The sequence below is a fragment of the Dysidea avara genome, chromosome 15 (assembly GCF_963678975.1).
Source record: "Dysidea avara chromosome 15, odDysAvar1.4, whole genome shotgun sequence".
NCBI classification, from domain to species: domain Eukaryota; kingdom Metazoa; phylum Porifera; class Demospongiae; order Dictyoceratida; family Dysideidae; genus Dysidea; species Dysidea avara.
This window is the reverse complement of record NC_089286.1, coordinates 3,442,501-3,455,880: the sequence shown is the minus strand read 5'-3', so window position 1 is coordinate 3,455,880 and position 13,380 is coordinate 3,442,501. Positions and strand designations below refer to the sequence as shown.

General features: G+C 38.3%; 1 protein-coding gene across 1 annotated transcript in view; it reads left to right on the top strand.

Moving 5' to 3' along the window:
* Positions 1-1,636: 1,636 nt before the first annotated feature.
* Positions 1,637-13,380, top strand: part of LOC136245213 (extracellular matrix organizing protein FRAS1-like) — a 31,742-nt gene continuing 19,998 nt past the window's right edge. Inside the window, exons 1-5 of the mRNA XM_066036710.1 lie at positions 1,637-1,682; positions 1,727-1,864; positions 1,917-2,123; positions 2,175-2,312; positions 2,401-2,604. Of these exons, the coding sequence (XP_065892782.1) occupies positions 1,637-1,682; positions 1,727-1,864; positions 1,917-2,123; positions 2,175-2,312; positions 2,401-2,604 (733 nt within the window). The remainder of the gene's footprint in view (positions 1,683-1,726; positions 1,865-1,916; positions 2,124-2,174; positions 2,313-2,400; positions 2,605-13,380) is intronic.

The following is a 13,380-nucleotide window of genomic DNA, read 5'->3' as shown; positions in this document are numbered from 1 at the left end:
TTATTGGCATCAAGGGTACTGAAACTTTTGCACCAGCCATCTGTGCCAAGGTGTAATCTACTGCTGGTAAGGGGTGTACCTCACGTTGAACACTCTCATTCAATGACTTGAGATCTGCACATTAATGGCCTCTACTCTGACAGCAAGATTCAAAGTGGGTAAACCAAGTAAGTTTCTCTTTAGGGTATTTATCACATATACTGACTGTATAGTTCACTTACCCTGGTAGGTGAACTGCCCTTGGAAGTGCCCTTTTACTGGTAGAGGGACTTGACTTGGTCCATACAATCTTTTGCAGGGAGGTGTTAATTCAGCATTTAGCATTTGGTAGGTCTTCTCTGTGATGGCTGTAACTTCGGCCCCCATATCCAACTTGAAGATCACATCCTTGCCATTTAGAGTAACTGTTGCTGTCCAGCATGTGTCCATGGTATCCCCCACTGCATCTAGAAAAGCAGAATCTATAGTTTGTTCCTCCTGGTTACTCTCTGAGATTGTGTCCACGTCTCTACCACATGCGCTACACTCTTCTGAAGTGGATAATTCATCCAATTTTGTGCTGCAGCAGGATCCATAGTGGCCTCTCTTTTGACAATGGTGGCATCTGACATCCTTAGCAGGAGATTTCTCTCTTGGGTGTTGCCCTCTCTCACATCGCGTACATGGCTTAGGGTCTGGTATCTTGCTCTTAGTGTTCCATTAGTTATAGTGTTGAGGGCCTCTCCTCGACTCAGGCTGTCTTTTGCTGTAGCTCTGCTGCATTTCATCTAGATTGCCTGACCCAGTTCTTTAAGGAATTGTTGCTGTTTTTTGATGGTCTCGCGCTGACGAAGTAGCGTCTTTGCTTTCTCAAGTGTCAATTCTGGATCTAACTGAAGATGTTCTGACAAGGCTAAGTCTTGGATCCCAACAACGAGGCGGTCCCGAATCATCTCAGACTTGAGGTCTCTGTAATTACAATGTTCCACCAGATTGTACAGTTCTATGATGTATTGTTCCACAGATTCTCCAGGCATTTGGTTGCGGTGGTTAAATCAGGCTCGCTCAAAGACAACATTTCTGCAAACTTTGAAAAAGCTGTCGAATTTCTCAATCACTTTGGAGTAGTCTTTCTGCTCTTCTTCTGTAATGTTTGTAGATATCAGTACAGATTCAGCTTCTTCTCCCAGACAATACAATAGGGTGTTCACTTGCTTCGCTGCTGAAGTGTCTTGAAGGCCAGCAGCTGAACGAAACTGCTCAAAGCGGCGTTTCCAATGAGGCCAGTCATCGGGAGACTTAAAATCGAAGGGATCAGGCAGTTGTAAATGGATTTGAGCCATTGTGGAGTTACGACCACACTGCCACCATGTGCTATTATTAGAAAGTGTCAATTGTACAATCACGTGCAATAATACAATCACGTGTACTGTTTAAAATCCTAGTGCTAATATAAAAATCAATAGTGATACAAGGTGCATGCATGTGCGTAGCATATACTACAATAGCATGCATTTAGGTCACAACATTATATATATATATTCCTACAACTGCAGCATGCATGTTAACTTCAATTTATTGTGATGCAATAAATTAAATTATCTAGTAACAAAATCCAACATACAAGTTTATCTCATGACAACATTTCTGGTTAGACATGTGTAGTGATTATAAGATGATCAATAGCTATTGCTGCAAGTGCAGTTTGACTGACTAAAATTTTATTCTAAATTTTATAAACTTACAGCTGCTACTGTGGGATTTACTGAAGTATCAAGAAGTTTCAGTGAGAGTATTGGTTCAGTGACATTCACAGCAAGTCTCTCCAATCCATCATCAACTGATATTATTGTACAAGTTAGAGATACTCAGATTACTGCCACTAGTGAGTGAAGTAACATCATCACAAAATGTTAATAGTAGTAATAATGTTACAGGAGGAGGTGTTGATTATGATTCTGGACCATACACTGTCACATTCACTGCTGGACAGACCAGTGCCTCATTTAATGTTCCAATAAATGATGATAATATATTTGAAGCCAATGAAACATTTAGTCTAACCATTGACCCATCCTCACTACCTAATAGAGTTACGCTATCATCAAGTGCTACTCTAACTGCAACAATATCGGATGATGACTGTAAGTGAACTGATATCAGAACACAAATAATTTAATGTTTTACTGTTGTAGCTCCTACTGTGTCATTTAGTACAGCAATATACAGAGTTGGTGAAGATGATGGAGCAGTACAACTTCAACTAGTTCTCAGTAACCCATCATCAACTGATATTACTGTACAAGTCAGTGATACAGCAGTTAATGCCACAAGTGAGTACATGTGATTAGTGACAATGTTTATGATGGACCTTGTACATGTTGTCCTTAATGTATACAAATTATATACTAATCATTTTAGGAGGTGTTGATTATACTGCTGGACCATATGCTGTCATGTTCCCTGCTGGACAGATGAGTGCCTTGTTTGACATCACAATAAATGATGATAATATACTGGAAAGAAGTGAAACATTTACAATTGATGTTGACTCATCCTCACTACCTACTGGTGTTAGTGTTAGTAGTACTAGTCAAGCTACAGTAGCTATAGATAATGATGATTGTAAGTTACAAATAAGCTTGTATATTTTTGTACAGGTTGGAATTTGTTGATTCCTCCCACAGTGTACACTGTTGTACATTTTAATGAATCTTAATTCCCAACATATTAAATTAGTGACTATAGAACAATTAATTCCTCCTCTGTAATGGTTATCTAATCCAAAACAGCCAAGCTGTAAAAAAAGTGTGCGGCCCTCAGAAAGGCTATGGTGAAAAAAGATGTGAAATCCAAGGTGGCGGCCAAGAAATGGCTGTGATGGTAGGTTAATGGTAAAAATTTTAATAATGACAATTCAGGTAAATTTTGTGAAGCGGCACAAAAATTCACCTGAATTGTCGTTATTAAAATTTTTACCATTAACCTACCATCACAGCCATTTCTTGGCCGCCACCTTGGATTTCACATCTTTTTTCACCATAGCCTTTCTGAGGGCCGCACACTTTTTTTACAGCTTGGCTGTTTTGGATTAGATTTCATTTCTTTTTGTATTTGTATACCCCAAAGCCGGCCTATGGCCAGCTTTGGGACTTTTTTAACCTATGTTTTTTTTCTTTACTACAGGAAGAAGAAAAGATGAAGTAGATGTACTTTAAATATTTTATCAGTAAAAAATGTACAAATTATATATATAATACATCTGTGACCGGATTTGCGAAAAGAGGCCTTCCACACACATCCAATTTGCCAACTTTGACAATTGATAACTTCAGATTGGAAAGAGCTATTGCCTTGAAATTTGGGCAGTGGTGATTTCTTTGCAGCTGAACTCTCTACAAGGTAATTTCTTCTAGCTGATCTCTCTACAGGGTGATTTGTTTGTAGCTGAACTATCTACAAGGTAACTTTTTCTAGCTGATCTCTCTACAGGGTGATTTGTTCGTAGCTGAATTCTGTACAGGTGATTTGTTTTCAGCTGAGCTCTTTACATAAATGGTTTCTTTGTAGCTGAACTCTCTACAAAGTAACTTCTTCTAACTGATCTTTCTACAGGGTGATTTGTTTGTAGCTGAACTATCTACAAGGTAACTTTTTCTAGCTGATCTCTCTACAGGGTGATTTGTTCGTAGCTGAATTCTGTACAGGTGATTTGTTTTCAGCTGAGCTCTTTACATAAATGGTTTCTTTGTAGCTGAACTCTCTACAAAGTAACTTCTTCTAACTGATCTTTCTACAGGGTGATTTGTTTGTAGCTGAACTATCTACAAGGTAATTTCTTCTAGCTGATCTCTCTACAGGGTGATTTGTTTGTAGCTGAACTATGTACAAGGTAACTTCTTCTAGCTGATCTCTCTACAGGGTGATTTGTTCGTAGCTGAATTCTGTACAGGTGATTTGTTTGCAGCTGAGCTCTTTACATAAATGGTTTCTTTGTAGCTGAACTCTCTACAAAGTAACTTCTTCTAACTGATCTTTCTACAGGGTGATTTGTTTGTAGCTGAACTATCTACAAGGTAATTTCTTCTAGCTGATCTCTCTACATGGTGGTTTCTTTGTAGCTGAACTCTCTACAAGGTAATTTCTTCTAGCTGATCTCTCTACAGGGAGATTTGTTTGTAGCTGAACTATCTACAAGGTAACTTCTTCTAACTGATCTTTCTACAGGGAGATTTGTTTGTAGCTGAACTATGTACAAGGTAACTTCTTCTAGCTGATCTCTCTACAGGGTGATTTGTTTGTAGCTGAATTCTGTACATTTGATTTGTTTGCAGCTGAGCTCTTTACAAAATAGTTTCTTTGTAGCTGAACTCTCTACAAGGTAACTTCTTCTAACTGATCTTTCTACAGGGAAATTTGTTTGAAGCAGAATTTTATACAGGGTGATTTCTTTGCAACTGAACTCTCTACATGGTGGTTTCTTTGTAGCTGAACTCTCTACAAGGTAACTTCTTCTAGCTGATCTCTCTACAGGGTGGTTTCTTTGTAGCTGAACTCTCTACAAGGTACCTTCTTCTATCTGATCTCTCTACAGGGTGATTTGTTTGTAGCTGAACGATCTACAAGGTAACTTCTTCTATCTGATCTCTCTACAGGGTGATTTGTTTGTAGCTGAACGATCTACAAGGTAACTTCTTCTAGCTGATCTCTCTACAGGGTGGTTTCTTTGTAGCTGAACTCTCTAAAAGGTAACTTCTTCTAACTGATCTTTCTACAGGGCAATTTGTTTGTGGCTGCATTTTCTACAGGGTGATTTCTTTGCAGCTGAACTCTCTACATGGTGGTTTCTTTGTAGCTGAACTCTCTACAAGGTAATTTCTTCTAGCTGATCTCTCTACAGGGAGGTCTGTTGGTAGCTGAACTATCTACAAGGTAATTTCTTCTAACTGATCTTTCTACAGGGCAATTTGTTTGTGGCAGAATTTTATACAGGGTGATTTCTTTGCAGCTGAACTCTCTACATGGTGGTTTCTTTGTAGCTGAACTCCCTACAAAGTAATTTCTTCTAGCCTCTACAGGGTGATTTGTTTGTAGCTGAATTCTGTACAGGTGATTTGTTTGCAGCTGAGCTCTTTACAGAATGGTTTCTTTGTAGCTGAACTCTCTACAAGGTAACTTCTTCTAACTGATCTTTCTACAGGGCAATTTGTTTGTGGCTGAATTTTCTACAGGGTGATTTCTTTGTAGCTGAACTCTCTACTTGGTGGTTTCTTTGTAGCTGAACTATGTACAAGGTAATTTCTTCTAGCTGACCTCTCTACAGGGTGATTTGTTTGTAGCTGAAATCTGTACAGGTGATTGTTTGCAGCTGAGCTCTAAACAGAATGGTTTGTTTGTAGCTGAACTCTCTACAAGGTAACTTTTCTGGCTGATGTCTCTACAAGGTGACTAGTTTGTAGCTGAACTCTCTACATGGTGGTTTCTTTGTAACTGAACTTTCTACAAGGTGACTTCTTCTAGCTGATCTAAGACAGGGTGATTTGTTTGTAGCTGAACTCTCTACAAGGTAACTTCTTCTAGCTGATCTCTCTACAGGGAGATTTGTTTGTAACTGAACTCTCTTAATGATGGTTTCTTTGTAGCTGAACTCTCTACAAATTAACTTCTTCTAGCTGATCTCTCTACATGGTGATTTATTTGTAGCTGAATTCTGTATAGGTGATTTGTTTGCAGCTGAGCTCTTTAAATAATGGTTTCTTTGTAGCTGAACTCTCTCAAGGTAACTTCTTCTAGCTGATGTCTTTACAGGGTCACTAGTTTGTAGCTGAATTTTCTACATGGTGGTTTCTTTGTAACTGAACTCTCTACAAGGTAACTTTTTCTAGCTCATCTTTCTACAGGATGATTTATTTGTAGCTGAATTCTGTACAGGTGATTTGTTTGCAGCTGAGCTCTTTAAAGAATGGTTTCTTTGTAGCTGAACTCTCTACAAGGTAACTTCTTCTAGCTGATGTCTCTACAAGGTCACTAGTTTGTAGCTGAGCTCTCTACATGGTGGTTGCTTTGTAACTGAACTCTCTACAAGGTGACCTCTTCTAGCTGATCTTTCTACAGGGTGATTTGTTTGAAGCTGAACTCTCTACAAGGTAACTTCTTCTAGCTGATCTCTCTACAGGGAGATTTGTTTGTAGCTGAACTCTCTACATGATGGTTTCTTTGTAGCTGAACTCTCTGCAAAGTAACTTCTTCTATTGATCTCTCCACAGGGCGATTTGTTTGTAGCTGAATTCTCTACATGGTGGTTTCTTTGTAGCTGAACTCTACAAGGTGATTTTTTCTAGTTGAACTATCTCTTTCCATAGTTGCATGAACTCCCTACAAGGTAACTTCTTCTAGCTGATCTCTCTACAGGGTGACTTGTGTGTAGCTGATCTCTATACAGGTTTCTTATTTCTAGCTGATCTCTTGAATTCTCTTCAGGGTGACTGCTCTATTAGGATGACTGCTCTATTAGAGTATCTCGATCTCGCACTTGCTGCACCAAGTTGGATTTCATGTTATAACTCCGTGGCTTTATGTCTGATTCTTCTACACCATTGATGAGCCTTTCTAAGATGATTACTCCATCTGTACAACGATTTTCAAAGCATTACCCCAAGCGGTTTATCTGGTAGGCGTGGCAAGCAGTCGTTTTTTTTTATTAGCTAATCTCGATTGCATAATTGTTACATACTGTTGGTTTTTTCATTGTATCTTCCTGTTTTTTAGCTCGATTTCTTTCAAACTACAAAAGGTTTGAGGTTCAATAGTTAACCTATTCACCCACCGATTTCCAGCTTCTTCCCATACGCGGTTTACCCTGTAGGGGTGACAACATATTGGTGTTATTTTTCGTGAATAATCGCTCATAACTCTTTGCCTGTTTATCGTATTCCAGCCAAAGTTGGTACCGAGATGCGCCTTTATATCCCCCTTCTGTGTGCCAAATTTCAAGGCAATCGGATATGGCGTTCGAGTTTTATAGCAGTTTTTGTAAGTGTGCAACAAGAAAAAGAAAAATAAGAAAAAGAAGAAGGAAAAAAAAACGAAGAAACTGAGCCAATTTTTGAAGTCGCATATCTTGGGAATGCGCGAAGCGATTTCGCTCCAATTTGGAATGTGGAGTGCTGCAGTTGGAGGGCATGTCCACAGCAAAAATCGTCTTGTTTCATCAAGGAAGCACAGAGCTACGGAGGTGCGAATATTGCGTTTTCTTTCTTCCTGTCAATATACTCACGGGTGTTACGCGCCGGCTTCTTGGGCCGCACGACACACTACCGTGTGTCTTGATTACCTATAAGTGGAAAAATATGTAAAGCAAGATAATCTTTATAATTGTGCTTGGGTCTGCAAAAACCAGTACATAATTAAATATTTATAATCTTTTTAGCAAGTATATGCTTTGGCAAGTTTTACCTTTTTATGTTAGTAACTTTCAGAGTTACAGCCCTACAAAATAACAACAACAGAACAAGTTGATTCTAAAAACCAGGCACTGCACCTAGCTATTGCCTCAATAATGTGTTATATTTATAGTTTATATTGTATACAGAATTATTAAATGTGACCCGCTGAGCAAAAACCGATTGTTTTTGCACATTCCTCGAATTCCATTTTATTGCTTCTCTGTTATCTATAGTAACAAAGGAGTGGACAGCCAAAGTTTTGGCCTTTTGTGATGAATAGTCTTGGAGTTGTAGTGATAGACAGTTGGAACAGGAATAAATTTGATTTGTACAGCAATAATACAGCAAATAAACTGCAGGTGCTTATTTAGTTGATCTTAACTCGTGACTGAGACAAACTATGAAGAAGGGTTTAGCCCAGTGTGTTTGGCTCATGAGCTGGCACATTGATTAAGGCATAGTGTTTTCCAGGTACATCTCCATGTGGACAAAGCAGGGGTCATTTCAACAATATAATGGTGACAGTAAACTTTATTTCTATTGCATCATAAATAAGTGCCGATGATGCACATGCTGTACACTTTATGGACACGAAGCAAAGATATTTTACTCCCAATGAACAGAAGAATGTAATGGTGTATAGGTATTATTGATTTGAACTAATTTCAGTACATACTGAAGCGATTAAAATGTACGTAATTTCAGTTGTTATAGCAAGATAGAATTTTGCGAAAATGACCAGTTTTCACTCAGCATGTTACAATATATTGCAATTTCATATTTCGTCATTAGTAAATTATTTTTAAGTTTGTAATTGTGTTGCTATGCACTTCTAAGGAAACATTATTTGAACAAACCGCTTTAAACAACGCATTACACACAGAACAGCGTTGTAAGTGGGTCAGTACTGTTGACCCGTTTGACCCACTCACCCGAATAATAATCCGGATGGGACCCTGATCTGACCCGCATGTGACCCGGTTTAATTAAAAAAGAGGTGTGCCCCAAGAGCTAGATTAAAAGTCCACAAGTTCCACTAGTCAACCCTACACAGGGGCGGATCTAGGATTTATAAAAGGGGGGGGGGGCTAACTCAAGATACTAATCTCTTGGGTAGACGTAGCGAAGCACACTTCCCAGCATGCAAAGCATGCTGGAACTAGGGGGGTCTGGGGGCATCCCCCCCAGGAAACTTTTGAAAAATAGATGCTAAAACACTGCAATTTGGAGACATTTCCACATAAAATTCATAATATTTTCTGCCTGTAGATATTTTATATACTGCCTTTAGATTATAGGTATGGCTCTCTGAAGCATTTTGCTAATGGAAAAGTTTGGGTAGGTACAGACAACCAAGTACATGATGCACCCCTCTCACAATTGCACAACACTGAATAGGTGCATGTTAGAATAATAATGTTGAAAGTGGAAAATTTTGAAATTTGAACAATACAAGATTGAATCTGAGAGCATTTTCAATGGAAATTGTGAACCTGAATTAAGTATTGCCATACATATTAACTACACAAGTAGATGAATGAAGCCCTTTAAACAGACCAATTCACTTCATTGCATGTATAGGTGCAGGCAGATTTGGAAAAAATCCATAACAGAACCAACTACATGTTTCCAGTGAATGTTCTATTAGAGTAGTTAGCTGACTGCTCTATTAGAGTATCTCGATCTTGTAAACCTCCAATGCTGATCCGGATCCTTGTTGCATAAATTTTAGCATAAATCCACTGATAATACCTTGGAAATATGTTTATAAGGTGGTTTTATGAGTATTTGTATTATTAGTGATCATATAATTATGCTAAGACAAAATTTCATTATAATACTCACCATATTGATTAAGTAAAGCCTAAATATGAAGGCCCCCCCTCCCTGGATCCGCCCCTGCTACATTTTTTACACTATAAAAAATGTCTACAAGAAGTGAGTAGTTACATATTATCAAGTGGGTGTGGCTCCATGTACGTATTATCAAGTGGGGGTGGCTCCACATAAGTTTACATGCAGCTACAGAATTTCCAGAAGTTAGTTACCTACATTTCAAGTAGCAACACGGATCTGGTGATGCATGCATACCCACAGAGCACAGCTGGTACAATTCCGATAAGTGGGCGTGGCTCTACATTCCCCGCACAGACAGCAAAGCATATTCCTGAATAGTGGGTGTGGCTCCACATAAGTTTCTTGATTGTTTACAACTGCATTTCCATCATTACAATCGAGCTTGTTAACTTATAGTCACAAGTGATCTCATCCGGGTCAGACCCAGATATTCAGTGAAGTGCATAAGACCTAATTGACCCGGATAAAATGTGACCCAAATGACCCCACCCACTTACAACGCTCACACAGAAGTATCTTCTCAATTGTCATATAGTATGTCTATCATGCTTTACCCTGTTCTCTTGACAAAGCCACAAGTTTTGTTCACAGAAGTATGGGACACACCCCTTTCACCTGTAAAATCTGAAAGGAAGGCAGCTCATGAAGTCTGAGGAGAGTCATTTCAGACCATCAATAAGACAGAGTTTTCGTGTGCAAAAGTTAATACAGACTCCATTATCCTTTTGCCTTTTATGTGCAGGCTGCTTTCACTATCGAACAATTTTGTGCACGTGGGTGCATACGTATAAGTAGGTAGGTAGATAGATAGATAGGTACGCACACACACATTCTGAAGGACTATTTCAACAAACCAGGTGCATGCCCACAAAGGCCAGCTGTGGGTGTGCGTGTGGTTTAATAATCTATTTGACAGCAATTATAGAGAAAAATAAATTACAGATGTTTACAAAAACAAGTTGATATTGTGCTACTTCTAAAAACCAGGCGCCATGCAGCTAGCTAACTCACCTGGGATTAACCATAAAGAGTATATGCTACTATGAATTAACCAACTATGTATTACTGTTTTACAATAGGGTAATTTTGGGTTGTGCAATAATATTATTAGCTAATTCTCGTATTTTGTAATTCATGAAATTTCGGTAATTCGTTCAATTACGTTGCTAAGGAAGCACTTGTTAAACAAACCGCATTTACCAACATATTACGCACAGAAGTATCTTCTAAACTGTTTTATAGTTTGACTAACGTGTTTTTTTCCCACAAATTCTCTTGATAAAGCCTCAAAGCTACTCTTCATTTTTGTTCGCGCACATAAGGGATACGCCCCCTTTCAACTTGAAGCGATAGGCTATTCCTGGTAGTGTACGAGGCCTGCACTGTTGTTTTTCAGCTGTTAAACGCCTGAAAACCTCAAAGGGAAGGTAGTTTACAAAGTCTGAGGAAAGTCACCACACCCGTATTTCAGTCCGCCGAAAAGAAACCACCTCAGAGCAAAGTTGACCTGTGCAGAATTCGAAGTTTAATACAGGCTTCATTTCACTTTTACTCCTTATGTAAAAGCTGCTGTTACCATTATTTAACGATTTTGCTCACGTGGGTGCATACGGACAAACATAGATAGGTAGATAGGTACACACACATGTTTTTTACGAAAACAATTTCAGTAAACCAGGTGCATGCCCACAGCCGGCCTTTGGCCGGCTGTGGGTGCGCGCCTGGTTTAACAATTATAATTTTCAAACACAGTGACATACAGGGTTGAAACTTACACCATTGTGTTTGCTGTGATTAATTACTGGGTAAGTTTTTCTTGTGTCACCTTTCTTCACTACATGCAAAGGCGAATTCAGTGAAGAAAGATGAAGCACGTACTATCACTTTGACCATAAACAAATGTCCATACTTCACATATCCTTTCATCTACTGCAACGAAACAAAGATTTTTAACTCCAGGCGGATACGATGATGTCCACGTTTTTATTGTTAGAGCCTTTATTCTCTATGAACGAAGTATTCAAATTTTATTTTGATGATACGTAATTATTTTACCCATTGCAATTTGTAAAGGACTAATGAACAGTTGTAGCTACATAGTGTATGATAACTGTAGTACTGTACTTGATAACAACAAATAATAACTTATTAACAAATGTCTTAAGCACGCACACACATTATTCCTACCTGCTTTTATAGTAGTCTGGTGTGGCCACTCCTTTGATGGGAGATTCCTGGTATGATCTGTCTAGCATACTGTACTTGTGCCAGAATACAAAAATCAGATGCAACCAATCAGATTGCTTGGTTGTGAAATACATAACTCATACAAAAATTACTTGTATTTTGTAATGGCTGCTATATGTGAAGATGTCCGTTCTGAATGCTAAAAACACAATAAAGGGCAACTGTTAAAAATACTTTTTCTGATCTCTTGATTAAGAAAGACAGTATCAATAACTATGGAAACACAGAAATATAAATTTAATTTTCATATTATAATAATACTGCATTCCATCTGCACAAGTATGTGATGCTAGGCAGATCAGATCCTTAATTTCTAATTGAAGGGGCAACTGTGCTAGACTACTTTTATAGTACAAGAAATTCTGCAGTTATACAATAATTATGAATTAATCCAACAACTGAATGTGTTACTGTATAATACGCCCAGTAGCAGCTTGACGTATTATATTGAAATACATCAAGTGATTAGCCAATAGAATTAGTATTATACTTGTTTGTCAAGGTCCCTTGACAAAAACATGTAATACTAACTTGATTGGCTAAAATAGTGTGGTGTGTTTCTATTAGGAGTAAATGTCTGACTTGACGACTAGTGTTACCATAGTGATAAATGCCCCATGACATTGCAACAATGTGGTTGCTTAGCAACGGTTGCTAAGTAACCATTGCTATGGTAGATGTCATTTTGAGACCATGGCGGTTTCTAAGTATGATTGGTCTTTTGCAGTGGTTAGTTTTTGAATTTCTGTTGCCTAGTAACAGTTGCTATGGTTGTCGGATTAATTTGTAATAGGACAGATGGCTGTGGTATTCGGGATTAATAGTTCTTGCATTGTAAACAGGAAGGAAATAGTGTTCGGCTTCGCCTCGCACTATTTTACTCCTTCCTGTTTACAATGCTCACACTATTAATCCCGAATACCACAACCATCCATCCTATTACATATACGAATAATTCTATTACAGCTAAACTAATTACAATAATTAAAAAGCTGCATTAATTATGATAACTATCTACATCACCTTGGCACAATCAGTATGCTTTATTCTGAAAAATTTAGGGATGTACTAATTTGTTGGGTTTTCATAGATCCGTTCTCATTGCCACAAGTGTTATATGGATAATAAAGCATCTCATCACAAGTGTTTAGGATATGATGTGCATATTAACATCCTATGTCAGCTTGACCCGCATGCATGGGATGTGCTGGCACCATAAGTATAATTTTGGATTAAGGTGGCGGTATACCGGAAACCCATCTAATGGGAAGCCTTATGAAGTGAAGCCATAATATTACCACAAGAATTTGCTTTATTAGATCACGCGATTACACTTACGTAATAATAATATGGCTACGTTGCGTGTTAAAGCACGTGGCTTTGTTGTAAGAAGAAATTCATCGTTGTTTAATATATAGTAGTAAAGAAGACATTCACAAAAGTAAGTAGAGTAGTATAGAAACTTAGTTTAAGGGGATTCGTATCCTTTGCACGAAATTTTGGCGGCAAGGGTAATTTGTGGTTTTAGTGTGGTATCCTAAATGGTGAAGGCGGCTTTTCTACGTCAAATTTTTCTAGTATACTAGCTTTAAATCCTTGTATAACAAGATGGAGTTGTGCAGCAAAGGTGGGCGAAGGGCGCAATACCCGAAAAAAATTTTCCGTGTATGTAATCCTGGCACTACCGTCCACTTTTCATAGTCGTGGACGCTTGGCACAAGGAAACTATATAAATAGAATGATGTCTGCTTACGCTATTGCTATGGTAAACTCATTACGCCCTAGGCAATGCCTGGGAAAACCTGAATAACCCATCGTTTGATCCGTCTTGGTATAAGGCTGCGAGTAAATT